Source organism: Labrus bergylta, chromosome 1, assembly GCF_963930695.1.
Source record: "Labrus bergylta chromosome 1, fLabBer1.1, whole genome shotgun sequence".
NCBI classification, from domain to species: Eukaryota; Metazoa; Chordata; class Actinopteri; order Labriformes; family Labridae; genus Labrus; species Labrus bergylta.
Genome location: NC_089195.1, coordinates 9,904,589 through 9,931,298, shown reverse-complemented (window position 1 = coordinate 9,931,298; position 26,710 = coordinate 9,904,589). Strand labels below are relative to the sequence as shown.

At 43.0% G+C, this 26,710-nt stretch overlaps 2 protein-coding genes across 2 annotated transcripts; one reads left to right on the top strand and one right to left on the bottom strand.

The window, feature by feature from the left end:
- The first annotated feature begins 401 nt into the window (after nucleotides 1–401).
- On the top strand, nucleotides 402–8,314 carry zgc:175214 (uncharacterized protein LOC557610 homolog). Its single transcript, XM_065953387.1, has 7 exons — nucleotides 402–1,069; nucleotides 1,262–1,631; nucleotides 3,184–3,337; nucleotides 5,402–5,444; nucleotides 5,937–5,978; nucleotides 6,763–6,845; nucleotides 7,446–8,314. The coding sequence occupies exons 2-7, from the start codon at nucleotides 1,607–1,609 to the stop codon at nucleotides 7,564–7,566; spliced, it is 468 nt and encodes a 155-aa protein (XP_065809459.1). The 5' UTR covers nucleotides 402–1,069; nucleotides 1,262–1,606; the 3' UTR covers nucleotides 7,567–8,314.
- pdcd11 (programmed cell death 11) lies at nucleotides 8,311–26,610 on the bottom strand. Its single transcript, XM_065953339.1, has 36 exons — nucleotides 26,523–26,610; nucleotides 25,988–26,110; nucleotides 25,621–25,767; nucleotides 25,338–25,502; nucleotides 24,016–24,177; nucleotides 23,790–23,910; nucleotides 23,488–23,663; nucleotides 22,625–22,732; nucleotides 22,301–22,513; nucleotides 21,423–21,547; nucleotides 21,266–21,326; nucleotides 20,840–20,986; nucleotides 20,489–20,740; nucleotides 18,875–18,985; nucleotides 18,583–18,777; nucleotides 18,260–18,430; nucleotides 17,958–18,171; nucleotides 17,658–17,807; nucleotides 17,243–17,355; nucleotides 16,531–17,030; nucleotides 16,338–16,400; nucleotides 16,117–16,213; nucleotides 15,903–15,992; nucleotides 14,491–14,593; nucleotides 14,128–14,305; nucleotides 12,870–12,926; nucleotides 12,650–12,772; nucleotides 12,327–12,449; nucleotides 11,981–12,152; nucleotides 11,509–11,652; nucleotides 11,239–11,385; nucleotides 10,187–10,437; nucleotides 9,718–9,886; nucleotides 9,400–9,553; nucleotides 9,052–9,217; nucleotides 8,311–8,855 (listed from the first exon to the last, which is right to left on the bottom strand). Exons 2-36 carry the CDS (start codon nucleotides 26,087–26,089, stop codon nucleotides 8,684–8,686), a joined length of 5,442 nt encoding a protein of 1,813 aa, XP_065809411.1. The 5' UTR covers nucleotides 26,090–26,110; nucleotides 26,523–26,610; the 3' UTR covers nucleotides 8,311–8,683.
- Between the last annotated feature and the right edge of the window lie 100 nt (nucleotides 26,611–26,710).

The window sequence follows — 26,710 nt, the reverse complement described above, 5'->3', positions numbered from 1 at the left end:
AGCAAACATGAAAAAAAAAAATCTGCTGCAGTTCTAAAAATACTTTCTGTGTATGTTGGAAGGAAGGCAATAGAGACCGAGGTTGTGTCATCTCTTCTCTCACTGACTCCAACTTCCCACAAATGGCTTTGTTTTGGTTGTCAGGATATGAGCCATGCGCATGTTACTGACCAAGGCCTTGCTTGACTTTGCTGCAAATGTCTTTCTTGTCTCCCTCTCACATATACATGCACATGGGTGTGCGCATACAGACACATACACATCAGCATGCTTGCAGGCGCCCTATTCGTCAGTGTCTGGCTCATTCTGCCTTCCTTCTGCCTACAGATTGGAGGACAGCGGTAGTGAGGGAGGGCTGAGGGAGAGGAGAGTTGCGAGGCAAAACGGCTGGTCACATGAGCAGAGATCTGTTTACAAACCCAAGGCAGAGCAGAGTGAGAGCAAGGGGAGGAAGGGAAAGGCGAATTGCAAGCGCTCGCTGAGCACCATTAAGGACTGAGAGAGGAAGAGGGGAAGCCTGCCATGACAAAGCCAGCTGGAGGTGGGAAAGACTAAATACGACACACGCAGACACACTCCTGCACACACACTGCCTTTGTCTCAGATTTTTTTTTTTCTCTCAATTGAACAAGCAGATGGTTAGAGGGAGAGTAGGATCCCCCCCTCCTATGCAAACACACACACATGCACCAACTGACACACAAACACACACTCAACAGCAAAATACCAAAGCCAGCTACAGGACTGTTGTTGCATGGAGCTGTCCTCACTTTGTTTGGGCTTAGAGGGAAGCACAGCTTTGTTTTTCAATACTGAGGAGGAATACCCACTGCAAGACCTGAGGACTGGAGGAGGGGACAACAGAGGAGAAAAGAGGGGGATAAGACTTGTGAAAATCCTCTGTTAAAAAAGCAGCTTTGGGGGGAAGACAAAGCACAGACTAATGCCAGATAATTACCTTCAGTGGACGAGGACTGTCATGTTGAATGGTGGCTGTCATTGAATTTGGAGAAGGGACGATACTGCAGATGCAAAGTGAAGTCAAAGAGGCCCCTTTTCTGCTGGAAAGGTGAGTATTTTTTGTCATCCAGCAGCCTGTGTTGTCTATGACATTGTGACTGAGTGAGATTCTGCTTTTCACAATAACAACTCCTGCATAACACATGGTTTGAGGCATGTGAAAAACATTCACTCCTTCTCAACATTTCTTTGTCTCTCCTTCTCTCTCCCTTGTGATGACATCATTCTCACTTGGATCTAGGAGCACATGAGGTCTTCTGTCCTGGTCCAAGCCCCAGTCCCAAATCTCCCAATCTTTACACCGACTGGTTAATCCAGATTTTGGAATGCTGGGCGTCATAGACTGCTGAGCCAACAAAACCGCACCTCCTGAGGATTTGTGGAATCTGAGCAAATCTCAAAATCTTTATGGTTGTTTTTTGAGGAAAGAACACCACCCTGCAAGGGATCGCTTCAGGTCAGGGTGTCCATCTCCAGTCTCAAAACAGATCCAGTGTCCTGAGCTCTGGCCCACAAGTTTGGCTCTTCTCCAGCCTTCTCCTGACAGGGCCTGAACTTACTGCTGCTAAGCCAAGAGTCAAATTTCATGCAACCATTCCAATGGTGTAACGGTAAGTGAACAGAATTCTCTGCCAACTCCCAAATACAAAAGGTGGTAGCACGTGTGCTTACTTGTAGCTCTTAAACTCCTAGCTGCAGTCTGCAAGCTTTTGGAATCTACATAATGGATGCTCTTGTGAAATGTTAACACACTGAGAGACTGGAGGAGTGGAGTTACTAAAAGATGCATTCAAGGTCAAGTTTGTTTATCAGCTATGACGTCTGAGAACTGAAGATAATTTATTGTCTAATGTAATTCCACATTCTTGTTTTGTCACTGTTGACCAATTCTGAAGTTCTTCAATGCTCGGTTTATAATTGCAACTCTCATAATGCTACCCTAGGTCTTTCCTACTCTAGCCATCCCCCCCTACCATGGCTTGTAAATCCCCCAACCCCCAAACCATGTTAAATTATCCAACCCGTACCCCCCAGAGTGTGCAAGCTGTACTCATTGATTCCCCCTAAAGAGAGACACATGGACATCAAGAGGCTGACAACGAGCATCCTCGCCACAAATTAATAGGAATACATGTGGCGTGTGGAAGTGGGGCTTCCTCGGCTATTGTTTTACCAAATGGTGCTTTAGTCCCCCGGGGTCATTCTGTCTGATAGACCCCACCCCCTGCCACCTGCAACATACACACACACACACACACACACACACACACACACAGTGTATCTGTCTACCAGATACACACAGACAGACCACACACCCGCACCCCTCCATCCCTCAGTGCTGTCACACACACACACACTCTCCCAGTCACCTCAATGGAGTCTGTGGAACAGATGGTGGTGTGGCGGAAGTGCCGTCTGTCCTCCATGTTTGTCTTGTTCACAGCCAATTAACGGGGAGTCCTATGAGCGCCTCAGTTGCCACCACAGCACCCAGGACAAACCTGCTTCCAAACAAACGTTTTTTTTTTGTTTTATAATAAGGAGTTGAGCCAACGCCCCAATATAATCTTTGTCAAGCAAACATAAGGCACAATTTTGTATCAGTTTGCGGACCAAGACTCAAAACCTTGTGACACTAAAACCCTGTGTTGGTCATGAAGATTTGCATTGTAGTTAATGATCAACAATCTACTTCACTGCCAAGAGTTCCCTTCCTCTTCACTGTACGTGTAAATACTGTTTTTTACTGCTTGCTAATGGCTAACTTATTCATCGACAAAGCAAAATGATTTACACAGACCTCAATGCTCTCTAACCTCATGCAACCAATGCAATTGTTTGTACAAACTGCAGATTCTAAACTGAACCATTTAGGCTTGCACTGTTGTCATTGTCAATACAGGGTGGTTAAAATGGGAAAGTAAATAATGAACTTGAACAACTGGATATTGTTGTTTCAGTAGCTCTCTGTTTTTTGTATATCCTGCTAAAAAGCCCGAGGCTGTGACAAACACCAACTGTTACTCACAAGATGATAATCAAGCAAAATGGCAGTCTAGACATTTTAGAGGAAGATGTATTCAACTTTTTCATGCAAACTTATCGGACCCAGTTCAGAACATGTTAAGTATGTTAATTGTACATGCAAACTCCTCCTTGCAGGGTGCCTGTGTGGTTTGGCTTCTCGGTGCTCTGAACACTACTGCAGCATGACGTCTGACATCTATCACCTCCCGCTCAATGTGTATGTCATTGTGCTGGGCATCGGCCTCTTCGTCTTCATGCTCAGCCTCATCTTCTGCTGCTACCTTTTCAGGTAGGTAGAGGAGGTATCAGAGGAAGATGGACTGGGTGATTGAGAAATTGAATACACCAGGTCAATCTAGTTAGGAATGTTTTGGCCGTTTGAACAAGAATAGGGTTACTTAAAAATACTCAAAAACAACTATTATAATATGGTGAGAGCAGCGATCATGCTGCAAATTCTGGGATCGCTCCGAAGAGCTGACAAATTGTATAAACACTAAACACTGCTAACACAAAAATAAAATCAAACAACACTTGTGTTAAAGTGTAACTTTGAAGAAACTAGCGATGGTAAGGACCATTTTGGACGGCAAAGGATAGTAAAGCCAAGATCCAAATTCAAATGAAAGGCACTCCCTAACCACTTGACTGGAACAAGTCAACAACAGAGCTATGGGGGAGTCATCTCTTTCTCTATCAAGCCACCATAGACTGTATAAAACATGAAGGTAGTCTCAGTGACTTTTGAAGCCCATCTATGGTGTTCACACACTAACTTTTAGTCTACCTGGTAAAAGGCAAAGAGCTGTAGCTGAGGTGGCCCTTAAGCCCCCTGTGTATGTGATTTTGGGGTCTTTGGCAGCCAGCCTTAAGTGGACACTCTAGGAACAGCAGTTTATTTTAACAAGCTAGCTAGCTTCAGCTTGTGGAAGCGTGCCCATGCACAGTAAGTGAAAGATCAGAGTGTGTGCACAACACATGGTAGACAGAAAAGGTAGAAAATCACCAAGGAAAATTATTGGACAGGCCTATTATATCTCTCTTAGCCCCAGATGGAATACTTTTTTTTTTTTTTTTTGATGAGAATTGAATTATAATAATAATTGTTGATTGCGGACATAAATAGATTTTCATCAAGTATAACAATAATGTTTCTAAAACTAAATAGCTAACCATAGTTTTGAAAATGGAGCTAAAACTTGGTGCAATGTGAAAACCTTTGATACTTATGAACCCCAAAAGAAATCACAAACTCTGCACTTCCACATTCAGCCAGTTTATGTTTTAGTTTTCCACCCAAAACTCAAAGCAGACCAACAGAGATAGTGATTAACTTATTTGTTGACTGTGGATGTTGAACTAAAATTCATCACATTAACTTGCAAACACAACAACAAGTGTATAACAATGTTGCTCTGTGTATGCTGGGCATGCAAATAAGGAACTATTTGTTAACCACTTGCCATATAAATTTAAGACTTTAGACTTTTTTAGACTTTAGACTTTATTGTCCCAGAGGGGAAATTCTTTTCCACAGCACCGTTACTGTCCAAACAGACAAGTCCCACCAAAGAACATTCATGCACAGAAAAACAAACAGAATTAGACAACAGTCAAGGAGGTGATAATATGTCAGTTTTGTGTTTGCAGCTTGGTGTGCTGCGCCACTGGGATTAAAAAATATAGTTAGTGCTGATTTGAATACAAAACTGTTGTGTAACTTGTGTTTTCCTCTGATATAAATGACTAATAGTCCTAAAAATAAAATATCAGTAACTTGTTTTTCGGACTGCAGTGTACTACTGGTTAACAGTATACTGAGTTGAGTTCTGATGAACAGCATGCATGACTTAAAGGTACACTCTGGAGATTTGGTAGTAAAATTTGAAAGTTGGAGAAGAGAAACAATTCTATGCTATATTCTGAACTAAACACACAATCTTTATTTAAAGGGAAAAATGGGTCACTGGAACACTGTTTGGCTAAAAAGCTACCAGGAAAATTACGGTTTCACTTTTGCGAGCCCGCCGCCATAGCATCTCACGTAGCATTTTATCTTCAAACCGTGTTACAGGGACCAAATGTTCCTCTGAGGACAGTTTGTGTACACAGTTATGAACATAAACCACCAAACCTGTACATTTCTCCAACTTTCCCATTTCTCTACCAAAACTCCATAGTGCTCCTCTAATTCTGTGGCTTACAATATTTGTTTTGCCAGTGACTCCCTAACATGAAACCTGTATCTCCTTTTTGTGACTTCTTTTGGCTGGTTGCATTTCAATCAACTGAGCCCTAACTGCTCAAGTACACTTCTTTGGTACAGATGTTGTTGTCTCTCTGCCTCTCTCAGGTTGAAACAACAAGGAACGCGGGAGCAGTTCAGCTACAATGAGGTATGTTGCTGCTCTATGTGTCACAGTGGTTGAACATGTAGCACCAGCTTCTGAGGCTGGTTAAAAATACTACTATAGCAGTTCACACTGTTATCGTGCGCTCTGAAAGCCAACACCATCCTTTATAGCTGACCATGACCCCATATATGTAGCATTACTTTCACTCTGATTCAAAATTGTTAACCAAGCAGGTAGCAGGGTGTGACAATGTGGAGCCGTAAGTGTGGCAATAGTTGATGACATTGTTTATGGCTTCAGGGAAGGTTAAACTCCATCCGAGCTATCTGAATTGTCGGCATTAAAAACATTTTTAAACCATGCAACAAAAAATGTGCTCCAATTTTGCAGATATTTTTAAGCTCGTGAAGTCAGGACATTCAATCCATTTGAAGTGTTGTTTTACACTATTGATTTTATGCCAACACAGTTGTGCTGATACATCATTCACATGACCCATTGCTTCTCTCCCTCCTTTTACTTTCTCAACTGTAGGTGGTGCTGAAGGGAGCCAGCAAGAAACTTAGCCTCCTTGGAGTAAGTCTCTCATTCTGCAAAACAAACCTTTATGTCCGATCCTGGAGGCTGTACATTCCTTAATTTTGCCCACACTGCATCTGTGCTGCATCAGATGACCCATTAGGAGTCGGGAGGATTTGATTTGTTAACTCAATCAAGTCCTCATCTCAAATGTGATTATCTTGCTGCACGCACTGTGTCCTGAGAATTTTTAGTCAGCCATCTGCAAAAAATGCAGCCTTTCAAAGAAAAGTGAGTGTCTGCCTGACTCTCTATTTGTAGCAGAATGTAGGACTCCAGGAATAACTGTGCTCATTCAAAATGCATCATCAAAGGGTCTTGTCAGTGTCCTTAAAAGATAGCTTTTTAAGTACTGTAATATTTCCAGGGCAACAGCGGGTTTGAAGGTAATATTGAGTTTTGATTTCTGCTTAAGTACAAGGAAAGGATGAAATAAGTCTTACTTTTAAACAAAATAGTCATGATAAAGGCGCTATTTCACTTAACTTTCATTGGCTTATACTTATTTAGGTCAAATTAAATACATTTGCTGCTCAAATTTGCAAATGCTGATGTCCTTGGCTGAAGTGAAATAGCTAATCACCCTATTGTTGTAAAGCAAGGCAAAACAATGAAATAGGCCTACATTAAGAAATAGAAAACAAACATCCATACCTTGCTTTAGTTTCTTCCCTGAAAGAACGCACTACACATAGACTAACCTGGCTGTTAACTCTGTTTTTAAAAGAAACATAATCCCACACAAAGAAATGACCTTACAGATGTTTTGTTCTTCTTGCAGCAAACCTGTGCTGTGTGTCTGGAAGAATTCAGGACCAGAGATGAACTGGGAGTGTGCCCATGCTCACATGCATTTCACAAGAAGTGAGTGCTCCGCAACTGGAAATTATAAAGATATAAAGAAATGTAATGTTACAGTTTGAAAAATGGTCATTTGCGTTAAGACCGAGAGTAAAGATGCCATATTTATGTAGCCTGCGTACAAATAATGTTTGTTAGCTTAGCATTAACAAATAATAGCCTACCTGAGTCCTTCGCAGGTTGCCCGGCAACGTCTCGAAGTCAAAAGTTACTGCGCACTTGAAAAGTTTAGTTTTTTATAATTCTATTTAAACCCTGTAAAACCAGGTCGTGTTGACCTGCTGCATTTCAGATTTTTGAACAGACTACGCTAACACGTTTTTAATTATCTTATAAGGTGCTAGTAGACCTGTGTGTTTCTTTTTCTTAGCTCAATGGTGAATGCATTAGGCAGTATATTAGACTACTTCTTATTTCAGATATCGAACAGCTTTATCAAGCTCTTTTACTAACATGTATGCATTTGAGGATAGACCCTGTTAATATGATAATACAAAACGAGGGAGAAAACCCCAACATAATTAGTATCCTATGTTTTTTTGGAGAAAAAAAAAAATTAAATAAAATCACTGACAGCATTGTATTGTTTTTTTTTCCTGTTAGGTGCCTGCTTAAGTGGCTGGAGATCCGCAGCGTGTGCCCCATGTGTAACAAACCCATCCTCCGGCTCCACACAGACAATCCCCAGGGGGCTGAAGGTCCAATGGACCCAGAAGAGGTGTGAAGGAACTCCGAAAGAGGAAACTTCCCCATTCAGAAAAAAAACCCATTGAACACACAAGGGATGATGGACAGTGGCCATCTTTAGGACATCTCACATGAAATGTTGGAAATGATCTCAAGTGGCCGCCCTCACTGACCTTTGAGCAATATGCCGTTGTGAGAATTGGATATTGACAGCGCCAAAACTATTTGGTCTGATCATTGAAAGGGTCGATGAATAGGACCTTCTCATAAAAAAGCTCCAAGTTCTACTTCCATATTGCACTGTTCATCAATAAACATGACAGGAAAAAAAAGGAGCCACATTAGAGAGCAGGATATCATTGCCACTGTCAAGGACGACTAGAGCAGCACTGCCAGAGACAAACACTTCGGGCTTTGAGCAGAACATCAGAGAACAGGATCATTATGGATACCTCTAATATCTCAGGGGTGTTACCAAAACAGCCAGCACAAACCATGTCAGTCACCCTATAACCTTGTGCCACACATGCATCGTCAATACTGCCAATGTAGGTGAAATTCTCCAGCAGTCAGAGCTAGCCACAACCCTCCGGCTGAACACAAGACCAGCGGGATTACAACCATGAAGTAGTAGACAATATTGTTACCAACTGTGTCCCAGGCCCTTCCCTTTTAAAAAGAGACTGATAGAAAACTAGTCTTGCCTGTATGTATCGTATGTAAACATGTCCCTATATATTGTTATTTTGTATTTGTTGCTTTTAAATAAAACGTCACGTAATGTATTGTAATGGTGTTTGGATTTATTGAAGGGCTGATAAAGATTATTAGAAAATCCTCCCAAAAGTTTACAGAAACATTTAATAAATCCATTTAAAATACGTAGAGTCATCATACATATTATTCTAAGCTCACGTTTGTTTTTTTTAACATTCATATAGGATTACAGCCCAAGTTACACAGTTTTGTTGGTCGCATCAAACCCAGACTTTCCGTTCCCCAGTCAAAATTGATTACAAAAAGCTACATTACAAGATAAAGAAGTTGACTAAGGAGGAATCTGTGGGAGAAGCCTGAGCCATAAAATACAACAGAAGAAGTTAAGTCTCAGATCCAGTTCAGCACACTGCAGTCCACACACCAACACGATGTCGTTAGTTGGCAGCCTCGGTTCCTTTAGCCTCCACAAACTCCATGGCCTTTTCTTTGACTGCCTGGATGCTCTGCGGGGTGCCGTGCTTCTTCTCATATTCCAGGTAGCGTTTGAAGAAGAACTTGATCTTTTTCACTGAAACACTCAAGTGGATCACACGATCAAAGAGCGCCCTGCAGGAGAAAGGAAGTTGGATAACTCCATGAATAATTCCTTTTGTGTGGTCTCAAAAAACAATCCTTATGCACTTAAAATATCAGTGTTTTACCATTTACAACTGTTAAGGCTGATGAGGTTTGATGCAATGTCATTTTTTTTTTACCAATTAAGGTCAGAAAGCTAATTTGAAGGCAAAGGGCTTCTGCTCACCTGACGTCCTTCTGTGATCCATGTTTGACTGTGAGGTCGATGAAGACGGACCAGAGGTCTGTACGTTTTGGGTAACTTGTCAGGACTTTGTCGAACATGGTGCGACCTTTCTCTGCGTCACCATAGCGGAACTCCAGCTGAGCGAACTTTCCAATCACATCCACACCTGAGGGGGAGCATAACAATGTGAAAGAGGTTTAAAACTGTGGCGGTACACAGCTGGGACACAGAAGCAGAATCTGCACTCTGACAACGTTTGAGGAGGAACCCGCTGGTTTCAATCAAGAGTCGTTTTATAGTCCAAAATTCAAAGAAGACATGAAACAGTGTCTGGATATGCCCTCTTACTTTCTTTGGAAGGCAGACTCTTCAGCGCCCTCTGCAGGAGAGTACTGGCAGCGTCACTCTGACCCTGCTGCAGAAGGAAGGTCCCGTAGCTCAGCCACACTGCCTTATTCTGACGGAAACGTTTCACCATCGTCTTATACAGACCCTCCGCCTCCTGGACAGCAACAAGACACAAAGAAGAAAACACACAAAAAGACATGCAGTCATTAGTGGCTGCAAAATACAAAATGTCATCATCTGTCTGAACAAACTGACAGGATGTCTAAATTACTGAAAAGCTAAGGTGAATTGGGAATTTAAACACCATGTGGATGTTACCTTCATCTTGTGGGACTTGGCGTAGATGTCTGCCAGCTGCTGGTAGACGGGCATGGGCTCACAGAACTGCAGCGCCCTCTCAAACACTTTCTTCAGGCTCTCCTCTGTGCCGTACATGTTCTCCAGGTTCAACAGGGCAACCCACACGTTCAGCTTCTCCTGCTCCTCCCTGCAACCATCATGCGGCAACATTTCCAGAGATAATCAACCCTCTAGTTGTCAAAATGTCCGACATCTATCGAAACAGCCACTCACTAACTTCTCACTCCAAAAGACACTGGTACAAAATTGGTGCAAAAATGTATAAAAAAATATATTTTCAGCATATAGATAAGGATGTCTGGTTACCGTTTTGAAATTGTACTTTTTTGTTTAAGTTTGTGCAGCTGTTCCGGTAAAAAAAATTAAACCTTTCTTAATGACACTCGTATAGTGGAATGAAATACAGAACTTAAATGTTGTCACTCACCTGAAGGAGATGGTTTTGAGGGCCCTCTCGGCCACCGCTCGTGCCTGCTCGATCTGAGTGGCCTGCAGATGGTGAGCCATATACTGAAGCCAAACCAGGGAGCTGTTGGGCGAGGCAAGGAGCAGGCGCTCAAAGGCAGCTGCATCCTGAGGCCGCAGGCTGGGATCCATCAGCTCCACCTCCCTCTGCACCAGGGCCTTCTCTGCTGCCTTCTTCTCCTGCTCCAGCTCATGGCGAGACTTCTTCTGGGGCTGCCAAAAGGAGTGCAAAACATGCATTCATTTGCTGATTTGATTTAAAAAAAAAGAAGACAGCCCCCTTTTTCATTGCCAGTTTAAGGCGGGGCCCCTATTACGCCCACTCGTAAATGTAGATTTCAGGCGCAATGGAAGGACAAAGTCACTCGCTGCCGAGCCAGCCTCAGATGTGCACAATTAGCTGACTAAACCACTAAAGTCATCACCCTAGCTAGCAGGCACCAGAACTACGCATTGCTCTACTAACTGGATGTAAACCAGCACAGTGGACGGATGGCATGGCCTAACGCAGAAAGGTTTGGCAGTATGTTTATCTGCAAAATGGAGATTGAGTTGTGTGCAGGCTGTATCAGGTTAACCTGGCATATGACCACTCAACCAGAGCAGTGCATAACCAGCACAGGCATCATGTGGACGTTAACCTGGATGGAGGACTGAAGGCTGGCTGTGCTAGAACCGTTTACATTAACCACACTCTGCAAACCAAATTGACATCATTAACCCGCTGACGCTGTGCTCTCATGTTTAGCCATGTTACAGAAACACTATTTTGACTGCGTTGAGTGTTTTCATAACTTGGATCTAGTCGACGATGTCCGTAGACATGTCCTGCCTCTGCAATGCCGTCACAATGTAAAATCCCCCACTGGGGCACCAACATTATGCTGTTCTGGTTCAAAATAAAAGACCAAAGGCAGAATGACGGCTGAGATTTGTTACCCTGCTGTTTTGGATTTGCAATGTAAAAATGGGTTAACAGAGAAGGATGCGGTAAGAGGCCTCAGCCAGTTTTACCTTGCTGCTTCCCTCTTGGTCCTCTCCATCACTTGAATCTCCCTCCTGCGCAGCAGAGGCAGGCTTCAGGGAGTTTAGACCCACATCCCAGGAGAAACCTGCCGCCACCTGTAGTCTGGATGGACCTGATGAGCTCTCTGTCACCTGCTGAGAGAGGGGAGGGAAACCTTTATTTCGAAAGCTCTGAAAAACAATAATTCTTTGTGCCAAATCCATGGAGTCTATTATACATTTTTTTTTAAAACATGGCGCAGAAGCATGTCTGCTTACTTTTACAGAATCGGATTTGGGTTCCTCTCCGTCCTCCTTATCCTCCTCTTCTCTGAAGTAAACCTCCACTCCACTGTCGCTGTCCTCAGCCCTCGCTTTCGTGGTTTTTCTCTTCTTCTTTGGGACCGGGGCCTCTGCTTGTTTCTGGTGAATACAACAACAGTAAAGAACATCATCAAGGATTAAATAAACCATAATACATACTTGTTGTGACAAGTGCTTCTGTGACCATCTGGCTGCAATTAAAGCTGCGCAGTATGCAGAGAGTTGTAAACAGAGGCTCGGATCAATGCAGAATTCATTACCGTCTAAGCAAGAGATAATGTATGAGTGATAACTGAAGATTGTATTGATCCATTTGGAAATGGTTTTCCTTTGATGGAGTGCTGTTCACCTCCAGGACCTCTGCAAATTATAATTTTTTAACCCTTTAATGTAAAGCAGGAAGAAGAGAAGGACAGGAGACTGTTACCTGTTCGCTCTCAGGCAATGAGCGTTTGGCCTTTTTCTTCAGAGTATCGTGTTTCTTCTTCTCGCCACCGACCAGACGCAGCGGCAGACCCAGAGACTCTGGCAGGACGTCTGACTTTCCCGTGTCCGCTGGGAGCAGAGACAGGTCGACAAACTCCTCCTCTTTGTCAATACTGAGGACGAGAATAGAAAGAGCTGCAGGCTAAAATAGACGTGATGACAGAAATACACTGCACTGGATCTTTAGAAAAGACACACACCATCAGCACTGCAACACTTCTTCATTTTTTTTTGTCCAAAATCTATTTCAAGCAATAGGTCTGATCTGTGCTCCTTTTTTTTTTTACCTGAGGATCTTGGTGGTGAGCAGGGTGTTGACACTAAGGTGATCACAGAGGACTTTGTGGTTTCTGACAAAGTAATTGGTTGACTGCTGAAGTCGGGCTCTTCCTGTGATGCTTCTCGACAATCTAGCAGGAAAAAAAAGTGACATGAAGCCGTCTTCATAAACAGGAACTATAGATACATATGTTAACAAGAATAAAAGGCAAAGAACTGAGCCAGAAGAAAAGTTGTTTCTCTTATAGATTCAAATGCTTATTAACTGTTTGTCCAGATGTCAAAAAGGTTCGATGTAAATATATCAGTGCTGGATGTATTTCTCAGGTACCTGATGAAGACCCCCTGCTCTCCCACAGACTTGACGTAGCCTCGGATGATCTGACCTTTCTTCAGACTGTCTACTGACAAAACCTCCAGGTCCTTCCCCGGCTTGGTCTGCTGTGTGTTGAGCCTGACGACAGAGTCAAAGTCAGCCAGACGTAATCGGAAGATACCGGTCCTGTGACACTCTGGATATTTTTTTCAAACCACATGAAACGATCTCCTACCTTGACGGACGTAGAGACAACTGCCACTTGCCGTCTTCACTTGCGAGAAGGCAAACCCTGAGGACACATGATGGAGGGGCCAAAATGGTTAATTCCTCTTGTCATACATGATTCTATACTTTTTAAAAAGCCTGCTCAAGATTTGTTTCTGAAATATTTGCGATACTCAGGAAGCTTTTGGTTCATTACTCACTGACTCATGGACACACACAAGTAAAGCATGCTGCTCTTATTGCCGAATGCAAAAATAATACTCTGATTATTTATTTCTAGAATGTTTGAAGACCAGTACATCACGTTTTTCTGCACTCTGTCACTTTCTTTTCTGTTCTGTTCTGAATGCATTATCTTTTGTTATATTGATAGCTGGGAGGGAGGGAGATCACTGTCGGGCGAGCTACAATGACTTTCAATGAGAGCGAGAGAGGTGCACTGTGCTGTCTGTTCATAAGTATGTCTCCAACAGAAACAGTCTGTGTGCTTTTAAGACCATATACAGATAATCAGAGCAGGCTGGAACATTCAGCACTACCTCCCGTCCTCCCTCCGTTGTTTTGTCGGTTTCTCTCGTCTTCTTAGGAAATGCTTTCTCAGTTAGTAAATTATACAGAGACTCTCTGAACCGAAGCAGTCGCTGTGGATGACACTGATGAAGGAAAGGTGGAAATACAGCCTTGAGAAAGTCGAGTCCCTTCCCCCCTCACATGTTGCCCCATCTGTCCCATCAACAGAACTCTCTGTCCTAAAATGTTACAAGCCTGTGTAGCCATAAAAGGGCATCATTTGATTGGTCAATACTTCAAATTTGATGGCAGCATACTTATAATGACTTTACAGTTAGAATAAAATAGGAAACTGTGTGTTAAGTTTCAAATTTTATTCATATGTCAAATATGAGTATAGGTATTGAAAGTCTATTTTTCCCCCAGCCGTTAAGGGTCGGGGCCAGTTATACAAGTGGGCGTGCCCATTTCACAATGGCCGCTGCAGGGTGATAAAACCTGGTTTTTGAAGCATGATAGTTGTATGAAACTAATATCTATAAATTGTTGCTGATATGTCACAATTGCGCTCCAGTTACCGGTATCCCATCATCAATTTGGGCCTATATTACAGTTAAAAACAAACTTCTTGAGTTTCACACACAACAATATCAGAAATTGAAGTACAACTTTTCAAAGCAAAGACTTGAAGGATAAATGAGAGGGTTTCTTTGCTCAAACTATTGAGTACAAATATTTCTGCAGCCTGCACTGACCTGAGCAGCTGATCCTTGCTGTAGTTGCCCAGAGGGTTGGGCCTGTACGTATCAGCCAGGTCAGTGACAGAGACGGTGCCCGTGCCACCAAAGGGAAGCTTGACATGAAGGCCAACATGTGGCTGAATATTTGTCACCATCCCCAAAGTCACACTGCCTTTCTCCAGTTTATGGACTCCTGGAGAAACAAAAACAAAACGACAGAAAATAAAACTAAGCTTGTTGGTTTTACTTCTGAAAACAACCTGAAGAAAGAGCTGCAGGTGACAAACGACAAACAGGCAAAGGTGAAATGAAGAAATGAGCTGTTAACTTGACTGACTAGAGGCCGTTTCCACTGAAAACAGTCGGAGCTTCTGTTACCTGTGAGTGACAGCACGAGGCGTTGAGGGTTGGAGCTTGCTTCGACCACTTTGGCGTACACGGCGCTGCCCAGCTTGTGCAACTTCTCTGGGTGGCTCGCATCCTTAAGAAAAAACGAAAAAGGATTTAGACAATGTAATCCATCATGTGCTCATAAAACATATATATTAAATCCTGCAGTTATCTTGGAGGGTTCAATTGAATTAATTCATGTATTTATTTATTAATATCGTTATTGTCCCAGAGTACACTGTTGTTACAATTACAGGTGACAAAATAACTACAGACACAGAGATATACTACATGTGAGGGGCCGGGGCGGCAGGAGCTCAGTCTGTAACTGGAGCGTCGCTGGTTCAAGTCCCAGTGCGGAAAATATGGAAGTTGGTCTGGGCCTTTGTGTGTGAGAGGCAGGTCTCTCAATAACAGAGTGAACACCAGAGACTAATAAAGTGTATCACTTTAAATATGAATAAGTACATTTAACCAAGATTGCACGCTTAGCTTTTGTAACATAGCCTCAGATGACTCTTTTTTTGAAAAGGTACTTAAAGGAGCCATAACATAATTATAAATATCCAGAGATAAGGTGACTCAAAGTAAGGAAAAATGAGCTAAACTAAAGTCAAGTAGCAGTTCAATGAAGTGTTAGGACATAAAGATCACAGATAAAGATACAACATAATGAAGGTTCCTTCAATTCACTATTTTAACTAAACTAAGTTGAAGGGGTTTTGTAATCAGAATATTTCTAACTTTAGATTTGAAGCAAGTAACCTCCCCCATCATGTAACCCTCCACTGTCACATCTATCCAGTTATCTGCTGTAGCTGCGGAATGCATCTCTCATCTTTTGGTGAGAGCTTTCTGTTCCTGCCACCAGCAAAAAAAAAAACTGTATTCATCAAGTCATTTTCCATATTTTACACTTCAGAGGAGGGGTAATTCAAATACATGTGGGTTTTGAAATCAAAGGGTATTTTGGTGTTAACAATGTGCTGCATTGAATCGTTTATATATTTCCAGTCATTCTGTAAGTTCTAACTTCATTCACAGAGAATATGAAAGTGGTTTACAGCCAGGCAGCCACAGTTCCTCCAGCATGGAGGGTTGCTATTGGCATGCTTCGTCTACAGGGAGTGATAAAAAGGGACACGACTGTAGCCTAGTGGTTAGTGCGCACACCCCAAGTACGGAGGCTGTGGTCCTCCAGGCGGGAAAGGCTGGTGGTGTAACAGTTCTCGGAAAGTGCTCTGGCACCTCTCCAGCTACCAGACCAACCTCCATGTTATTTTCCGCATTCACACTTGAATCGGCGACCCTCCGGTTCATGGCATTAAATAAGAATCGCAGACACACCAACTCATAATTCTGATAGCTCCTTCTGATTTATAATCATTTGGGTTTCTTACCTTTGGATCAGTGATCATGGCCAGCAGTTCAACTGTCCCAGTAACACAAGGATCAATGGCGACCTCCAAAGACTTCTTCTCCAGGAGAAACTGGAGGAAGAAGCCGCAACACAATGGAAGTGAGCCTCAGCAGCATTTTTACTCCTTTAAAGTTAAAAGTTTTCTTTTTTGTAAAATTCAGGTTCTGCATTATCTTACAGTCTTGTGATCTTACCTTTGATACAAAGCATGGGATTTCTGCCCCAACTTCTAAGCTCTTTAGTTTGTCTTCAGCTGTGACTGGATTGATATCGGTATTCTGGTCGAGTTTGCTGCAGGGAGAAAAGGAAACGCAGAGGTTATTCCACATTTTATTCAGGTTATAATGACTGTAGTATACCATGGATGTGTTGTCATGGTAATTACAATTCACTTGAAACTTTGACATATAATTACCTTGGGATAAGAGTGAGCTCAGGGACGGTGTATATGAATTTGGGATGGGAGAAGGGTAAGAATCTGAAATAAGAGAATAGAAACTATTTGTTATTTCATTGCAGACCATCATCACACTTTCTTTCCCACTTTCATGTTGGTTTGAGAAATGTCTATTCCATTATGTAAAGTGAGACCCTCCAGTAGTTGTTACCTGTGCCTGGAGGCCTCTCGTCCTCCGATGACCCTGGCGGTGAGCTCGCTGCCAACTTTGACTGAGGACGTGGGGAAGGATCCTGCACACACTTTCAAACTCTCTGAAACTTCTGACACATGCACACTTCCTGTGCTCCCATCGTCGAGTGTGACCTGAATGGAGGTAGGCCTCACAGTCTTCACTTTGCACTGCACGATGTCACCAAACCTGTGACCCTTAGACCCTGTCTGGTTCTCTGAGGTTGAGCGACGTCTATCTGGATTATTGCGCTCCCACGCCACTAGAGGGAGCCCCTGCAGTTCTTTGCAGCTTGGTTCTACGACCTCAACGGCCACACTCATCCCCACCGTCAGCTTCTCCGACTCAGACCGAAATATCTCGTTCAGGTGGTTGCTGGCATGAATCAAAGTCAGCTGTGCGGTATCGTCCAATGAGATGACGGCAAAGTCTTGGTCAATGTACTCCATCATGGCTGTGTACTTCGATCCTTCAGTTAACTGGAAATACAAATGAAAACACACAACAAGGCGCAATCACTACATGGAATCAAGACAAACCGACTGTGAATGAGTGACCTGTGAAAACCGGCTGCTCCCTCCATTAAAAAAAAAAAAATCAGGGCAGGGATGCACATTTATATTCAGCCAGAGAGCTCCACAAAAAGCAGAAACATGGTCATAGTTTTGAAACTTGTAATAAGTTAACTCACAGATTTCTTCTTTCCCACCAGCTTGGAAAGCATGGACACGTGGACACATGAGGTCAGCATGTTAACATGGAGGACGACTCCCGTAACTTTCTGTCCTGGGGTCAGATTAACATCTGGAAACATTACAGATGAAAAAAAAAAAAAAAAAAAACCTTATTACAAGGCATGCATTGAACTCACTTTATGGGCAGCCTCATAGCTCACAGGCTTCATGATCACATCATTGATTTTACACATGAAGATCAGTAAATCAGTTGGGAGTCACAGTGCTGCTCGGTCTGTGACGACTTCTGTGTAATGTTTAATATCACAGCATGTGTGAAAACATCTCATGTTGGCAAGAGGAGTCAGTAGAGGAGTGAATTCCTGATGATTTTTTCTGCTAAATTTCAAATGTTTCTGTTTTGGTACATACCCATGACGTGGTGCTTTGAGGCCATTATGGTAGCACCAGCCATATCATCTGACTTCAAGGTGGCCCCACTGTTCTTCACAGTGTCTACAGTCAGCTTCAGCTTCTCACCGACAGACAGAGCTGCCAGCTGCTGGTGAAGATCACTGTTATCTGAGAGGGGAGACAAACAGAATGAGAGGTTACACTGAGGACTAACTTCAAATGAATGAACTAAGATCTCATTTGGGTAGATGCAACTCTTATGTATTTGATCACAAGCTAAGATAAGAGAAAGTAGATGACACTGCAATGCAACCGTACCTCTGCTGACTAACATTTCAGTCACAGCTCTTCTCTCCTTCAGACCATTAATGAGTCTGGTTTGGGCGTCTCCCTCGGGCAATGCGACCTCTGTAATCTTCAGCGTCACAAGGAACCGCCGCTTTTCCTCATCCAGGTTGGTGACTTTAGCGACCACCGTCTGGCCCAGCTGGAAGACTGCTGTTGTGTCACTGATGAACTTATCGGACATAGCCTGAAGAAGAGTTTTAAAAAAGAGAAAAAATGAACAACAAGGCATATCATTTCAGGTTAAAATAAACAGCAGAAAGCCGTTTACTCACCGACTTGGGTGCAAGACCAATGAGGCCGTACGGGAACTCTACAAAGACGCCATAGGACATCATGTTCTTGATCCACCCAATCAGCTGCATCCCAACTGTGATTTCAGAGAAATCCTTGGCAACCACTCCTTCCTCCAGAGTCCATCTCACTGCTGGTTTCTTGGTGATGGTCTTTAAGAGTGGGGCAGCTAAGGAAAACAAACACTTTCCCTCTCTTTATCACAAGGACATGTGTTCATTTACCCACTGAGCACTAAAAAAAAGTGAAATATTTCAGACTTTTCTCCTGTGATCACGTTCACAGATCCGTATAAAAAGGATACAATATTCTGCTTGTTCTTGTTGCAGCAGATGAGGTCGGAGATGTCGTCTCCCTCCTTCGCGCTCTCCCACAGCAGAGGACAGTTGGAAATGTGATCAGAAAGGTGCATTGTGGGTAACACGGCACGGTTCTCACCAGGGAGGATCGCCACCTCCAGACCGTTGACCAACTTTTTCAACACCCTGGCCTCCAACTTCTGCGTCACAAAAACACAAACGCACGGGTCAAAATGAGATGAACAGGATTTTTAAGTAACAGAAACAAACAAACCGGCCTGAGGGTCTGAGACGTACCTGCCCAACTTCACAGTCAACCTGGGGCATGTCTACCTCCGCCGCAGCCTTGAACGACAGAATCATCTTCGCCTTATCGGGGTCACACTGAAGAACTTTAGCCTTTAATACCTGGAATTCAACACGCACAAAAAAAAAAAAAAACATGGTTCAAATGTGTTCCCAAATGAAAAAAAGCTGTCGAACATTTAGCCCTTGATTAAAAAAAAAGGTACAACTCTGAAATACCACTGCCAAAAAAGGTTAAAAATGGTCTATACTGATGTTATAATTAGGTTATTCACAACTATGAAGTAGTTTTAATACACAGCTGTGTTGAATTCTTGATCCATAGCAATGGTCTGCTTTTCCTTGACGGGATGGATTGTTATGAAAAACAAACCATTGCTATGAAGAAGAGAGTGATACTCGTGAAGCAGCTTGAATCCTGAACCCTGCAGGACTAACTGTAATCACACCAACACGTAGAGACTAGTCTGGTTCATTTGACGTTTGTCTGAGGAAAAACAAAAGAGACGTTGAGAGGTACAATAATAAGACGCTATGAAGAAAGAAAAAGTGAACACTAGCGGAACACTTCATGGGACACAGCGGAGTTTAAGGACTGCACAATGGAAAGTAACGTGGGGCTGCTGTGGATCAGTGGTAGAGTCAGTCGCATCTCAACCAGAAGGTCGGGGGGGAGTCACATGTCCAATGAGTCCTCCTACACGAGCTCAAGTCCATTTAGCATGAAGTGGAAACAGACACTGACAGGCCCTGTGTTCATCTAGCATTTCTATCTAAACAGCAGCGTCTTATTTCAATTGTTTTCAGAGTAGAGTGTGTTTGCCGCCTGAAGAAAGCTCCCAGCATCTGTTTTTTTGCGGCCATTCCGAGCGCTCAAGTTAAAAATCTTTGAACTTTTCAGAGAGGCTCTGTTAACGTCACCGGCGCTCTTTTCCAAATAATAAGATATTCCCCGTAGTGTTGCCGTCTACTGATCGTGTCTTATACCTACATAGTCTGTGCTCCGTGTCTGAACGGGAAATAAATCATCTAAAATCAAATAAAAACAGTAAAAGGTAACGGAGCAGTGTCGATCATACAGCAGCCGTTGTCATAGAGACAGGGCAGACGTGCAAGTGCTCCCGAAGCCGCGCATAGCCAACGGGGCAGTAAACTCAGCCAGCTTCCACGCTGATTTTTGGGGGACCCTTTCACCTTTCTCACTTCACCATCGGTGGAAACGTTCCGTTCAATGTGAGAAATAAAAGTTAGCTCGTTTTTAAAAAAAAAACTGCAGGGTTAACCATCAGACGCAGCTCAAAGTATAGATTCCAAATTAGGATTTATTTAGGAGCCATATTAAATTATTTCCTTAAATTAATCCAATTATTTTGTGTCAAATTACTGATAATGTAGAGTGAGCTGTTTGTTTTCAGCCTAAATCTGATAAGATGACAGAAAATAAGGTCAGTTCTCAACGATATACCGAGCTAAGCAGAAGAGAGAAATGTTCTTTAGCATCTTATCATGAATATAACGTTTCAACAAGACTGTAAATAAATTATGAACAAGGGCAGACATGTTGTCATTTCATCTGGAGAGATCCCTCTGTGTCTGACCCCTCACCTGGCCCCCGTAGAAGACCTCCTCAGGACTGATGATGGGCTCAGAGCTGAGCTCGCTGAGCGGCACCAGACCCTTGACGTCGTTGTAGAAACGAACGATGCAGCCAAATTCTTTCATGGTGACGATGTAGCCGTGAGAAACACGGCCGGGGCGGGTGTCTGCGTAGCTGAGGAACAGCGGCAGGGAGCTTTCGACCAGGGCCTTCTTTCTGGTCAGGTACAGCGTCTTACTCTCCGCGTCCACCGACAACACCTGGATGAACACAATCAGATACAAACACAGAGGATTAACTCACATTTAAAACATGACTTTTAGACTTTAATATGCAGAGAAGTAGAGAAGGGGACTCACCCGACATTTGACCTTCATTCCCTCGCAGTACTTCTTCTCCGGGTTCTTGAGGATGATGTCGGACAGGTGGGTCCGAGGCACGAGGCCCTTGATGTGGTCAGACAGATGCACCACCATGCCATGACTGAGCAGGACTGACACGGTCCCCTGGAAGGCACACAAACATAGGAGGCAGTGTGAGACTGACAGCAGATAGAGGAAGAGTGACGGAGGAAACAGGAGCACTCTACAGAGAGGGTCACTTAGTCTGTGTGCCACTTTAACCTTCATCTTTAGAGGCTCCCTAACTGTGAGTAACACTGATGTCACACTGCCCCAAGGCATCCCACTGGTTGATTTCAAATTATTTTATTTGAGTTCCAAAGCTGAAGACCTTTTTATATGACTCTCTTCATTAGTTGGAAAACGGAGATGATCTTTTCTTACCTCTACAATCTGACCGGCCTGCAGGTCCTGGTATCTAAAGAAACGCCTGGCGATCACACTCCTGAAAACAAAGAGAAGGTTTAAAGTATATTCAGTCAGAAAATAGAGGTCTGTGATAACTGTGGAGTAAGAAAAAGACTAAAGAGGGACCACTTACTTTCGCAGAGTAGCGAAATGAATTTGGTCCATGGGGCTGTAGTCCAGGATCCTGCAGGTGTGCTCATATTCGGCCATGACTCTGTTATCATTAGCTGGGGCATTCGCCTCCTTCAGGTGGCTCCTCTGTCAGGAGGGACAGAACTGGTTATTATCCAAACATCTTTAGTTATATCGCACATTTAAAAAAAAAAAAAAACTTTGAAATTTATCAAAGTGCTGCACAGTGAGGAAAATGTAGAAACACAGCGGATTTAAAAAAAAAAAAAAAACACTGTAAAATACATAAAACCTTATAAAGCACATACAAGCCATGAAACCTCCTAAAAGACAAAAACAGTAAACAAGAAAATAAAAACAATACAGAAAGACAGAGACCACACAACTGTCATTTGGAGTTAAAGCCAAAGAATAAAAGTACGTATCGTGTCTCGAGTATCGCGATAATATCGCATCGTGGGGACTCTGGAGACTCCCACCCCTAGTTTCTACAAACCCATTAAACTCACACTGGTCAAACGAACTGGTGCTTAGGTACAGTACGGGTTAGCTCTTAGTGAGGGGGTCTGTCACTCAGCTTATCATACCTCGATTTCTCTTTTTAAAGCACTGTTTTTTTTAATCTAACTGGGACTGTATGAAATGCTTCATGTTTTCATGTTTTTTTTCCTCTTCTACTTGATTTTGTTTTACTCCATTTGAACTTTATTTGGAGCAACATGGTACAGGGATTCCCTTCAGGATTATTAAAGTTCTATCTTATCCCATCTCATCATTACCAATGCTGATTCAGCAGAATACTTACAGAGAGTTTCTAAAGCTTTGATATAATCATCATCAGTAAAACTAGATGAATATTTAACGTGTACCCTGACTCACATGTACAAAGACCGCCGTCTTGTCCGGTAACTCCAACATGGCTCCAGACATGTGGTGCATGCTGCTCATCTTGCAGTCCTTCACCACTTCACCGATGCGGTCGCCTACAACAGGACAGGTTTCAATTCTGGTCCCAGGCTGAACCAGGTAACCGCGCAGGCTGAGACCCACCAGACGGGTGGACGACTCCACATACAGCACACGGGCTCGCACCTGGGAGGAGAGATGAATACCAGGATGATCCACTAGACCAGAAAACTGAAAGCAGTGATTTAGTGTCTCACATAAGTTCAAATGATCCACGTGATCCAGGTCTGCTTTTACCTCAGATCCCTTGGTGTAGACTGATTTTTGGTCCGGCTCCATGTGGAGGAAGTCCACCTGGCCACAGAAGGAGGACAGGAAGTCCAAGAGCAGACCATGTGTGGTCACCTGTAACACCAACATGAAGACTTATTACAAATACACTTTACTTCCACTGAGTTACAAATAACAACTTTAATAAGAGCAAAGTTAGATAATTCACTGTAGAGTTTGAATATAAAAGATTTAGGTTGTATCAGAATTCCCTCCCATTGTTAATAACAATTACAGCTCTGGAAAAAATTAACACACCACTGCAAAAAATATAATTTTTCTCTGCTATCTGAAGTGGCCATCAGAAGTACCTGATCCCATTCTGACGTAGCAGTGGGGTTTAGTGTTTAGCCAAATGACAACTCCGACATGTGGCTGCAGGAGTTGGGGATCAAACCCCCGACCTTCTGCTTGAGAGACGACCGTCTCTTCCATTGAGCCACAGCTGCTCAAGGCTAAAAGCGGCATATTGTTAACCAACAGAGATGTGGAGGAGCAGAGCACAGCATGCCAAGATGCATGTTGGCTGTGATTTAAAAAAATTCTGCATTGTTTGACTTAAATAATCACGTCATTTCTGAACTCTTCCTACATCAGTATTCTGTTGCAGTTTTCGCTTGCCTGAAAAATTAGCATCTCTACGTCTTATCAACTATTTTCATTTTCTTCAAACCAAACACCTAAATGAGAATATTTTATTTGGAACTTTGGTAAGCTGGGAGAAAATGTTGCCTATTTTTTGCAGTGTTGTCTTATCTTTTTCAAAAGCTGTATAATCTTAGTATTTATTAAATAAATAACAGAATCCCTTATATGAATGACGTCTCTACCTTTTTGATCGTAGCTTTGACCAGAAGTCCAGGCAGAAGGTTGGTGAGGTTCCAGCCCTGTGCGGATTCAGCCCAGGCCTGGGCGACGGTCGGGGGGCTGACAGAGAGGCGGACCACGCGACCATCGTTCTTCACCTCCTCCACTTGACAAGTCACATACTGACCCACTCTGAGTTCTGGAAATATGAGAACAATCACATGTTTGAAAAAAAAGAATCATGAGACCTCACTGCAACCCCTTCAAACTGAGACTGAGTGTATTCTCTGAGTTTATGAAGGAGATCTTAAATCGTCTGTCATACCGCCTGAATTGTCGAGTACATCTTTCACAGTTGTCTTAGGTAGGAAGGCTTTGGTTCCACTGATGCCAATGTCAACTATGTAGCCGTGATCCTCCACACTCTCCACACATCCACTCAAGACCTGAGTCGTCACAAAATAACAATTCAACAAAATGTTTGGATTTTAAAAAAAAAGGATTATTTTAAAAGCAAATGTGGACGTCAAAGACTCGCTGTAAGGACTCACCATTCCGGCTTTCAGAGAGCTGGAAGTTAACGCTTTGTTGACCAGCTTTGGATTGATTGACAGCTGGATGCTGGGAGAGCCTCCTCTGGCGATATCCAACTTGTGAACCACACACCTGAGCAGCATGCCAGGGTAGAAGAGGTGAGGCAGAGAGCAGATGTCCTGTGAAGTAAAAGAGACATCACATTATATTCTGAGACTAAGACATGTGTAAAGTATTGAAATAAAAGAGCTTAATGAATTTCATTTGGTCTAAGGTACAGAAGGTTACTGTCTGTTCCTAGGCTCCACAGATCAATACTCAGAAACCTGCCCTGAAACTAGAGCTGTATCAACAATACCTAAAAATAGATGTGAAAGCTGACCATTTAAACCAATGAGGCCAAAATATATAAATATATACATTACAACCGATAACGATACTCTTTCTTAACCAGCAGGGGGCGCTGTCCGGCATCAGTAGCCCTGAACAGAATGCTTTTTTCGTAGAAGTGCGGTAACTAAACTCAACCGTCATCACTTCTTTGAACATTCAGAGTGGTGTCCCCATCTGTGAATTCATATTGCGTTGCGTTGCAGAGGCACAGCACAGCGGGAGCTCCACATAGACACAAAGTCAGAGATGCACACGCACACACAGCACTGTGCTGTGCTGTGCTGTGCTCCCCTGCTGGCTCTGCTGAAACTGTCTCGCCTCTGTTACTACCTCCAAAGACGGTAGAGATGGGGGGATCACTGCAATTGATTTGCAATTATTTTGGCGAGGAGCTGGGGGGGGGGGGGGTTTATTGGACAGGATAGCTGATGACAAAGAGGAATTCTGGGGAGGAAAGAGTGAGGGACGACATACAGGATTCGAACCCATGACCGCTGCAACGAGGACTACAGCCTCTGGTACAAGAGGCGTGCCACAAAACTGCGAGGCTACCAATACCAAGCCATTTTTCACAATAATTATTCATTTACTCATACATTCTATTTTACTGAATTCATTTCTTTCTTTGTTTACGCTCCCCTCTCTTGCTCATCGACTGTTATTAGATCTCCAATCCCACACCTGTGCTACATCATCCATACATTACTGTAACCATCATTATCTAATGTCTTCCTCTCACTTGATTTTTTTGTCACTTTTGTCTTTTCATTTCACTATTAAAAATAAATAAATACAAAATAACGGCGAGGCTATCTGACGCGCCCGAGCTACATTTTTCAGATCATCGTCAAAACATGTGTGGAACCTCTGTTGATATACAACCCGCTGCAACTAACAAATAGCAGCCTCCGCGTGTACAGTCACACCATGTCTTCAGCAGAAGTACCTCTGTGTCAGCTGAATCCAGTTGTTCAGTGAGCAGCTTGGCGTAAGAGTCACAGATGTTCCTGATGCTGAGGTGGCCTTGCAGGCAACAAGGAAGGCCGACCGTCACCTCGAAGTCTGTTACGTCCTTCACACAGCCAAGCATCAGCATGCCCTCCTTCACATTCTGAGGAATCAAATAAAAAAAACACAAACAATATCAAGCCAGATGCTGCGCTCCACGCCCAAACCTTTATCCCTTTAACCAATAACACATTTACATCAGCCCTCGACAAATGCATTACCTTGTTGTGGAGAATTTCCACCGTTTTTGCGGCAGCATTCAGGGTCAGACCATTATCTTTTTCTTTTTCTGTCTTTGGCTTCTTGAGTTTCTTCCCTTCATCTTTGGATGCTCCCTTTCTTTTCTTGGTTTCTGTTTGTTCATTTGACTGCAGGAGAGAAGAGACACATTTTACTTCTTCTGTCAGACCAAGTTTGCAAAATAAGAGCCAAACTATACAGAGTGTGTGACAGGAAAGATCAAGAATAACTGGTGCAGACTTTCACTTGGCTGCTTTAAAGCCATGTGTAGCCAGATAGTATTTCTGAGTCATATTCGTTTTCAACAGTAGCATGGAGACAGGAAGATAGAAAAGTCAAGACTAGTACCTGGAACAAGTTGTCCACCTCTGTCCGCTGCACCACTATTTTACTCTCAGTGGGCTTCTTTGTGGTTCCTCCTCGAGGGAAGTCCTCCTCCACAGATGCCATGATTAATGAATTATCAGACTTCTGAGGGGGGAAAAGGTTACAGTCATTAAATAAATCATTTAAAAAGTGTTCTTCCGCACACAGCAGAATAAGTAAGGTTATAATACGTGATGAGTCTGGATGTAGCCCATCATCAGACCTAGTCAGTTTGTTTGTACACTTCAGACGCAATTGCTGATATTACTTTGGGCTTTCGCAGAAGCATAACATCCTTCAAGTAAGTAAACATTGTTAGCAAGAGATAAAAACGTGAATTAATTCGGTATTGGGAAATTTAACAAAGCTACTAGAAACAAATTTGCACACTCGGGTCCAACACAAATCAAGTTGGAGAGCTGAAAAAAAATGTAGATTGCGGAATAGAAACGCTCGACTCTGATTTTAGTATTCGTGTGTCTGTTCTTTCAGTATTCAATATGAAATCTTTCCTTACTTTAAATCTCCTTCTTGTCGGGTTCACAACTCACATGTTGTTCAGCAACACGCCATGATCGTCAACCCGGAAGCAAAACTCAAAAGGGCGTTCCAATATTTTAGCCAATCATTGACGAGAAAGGGTGATTGACAGTTACTTTAGCCATTCGCGAGTCGTTGACGAACCTTACTTTGAGTGACGTCCAT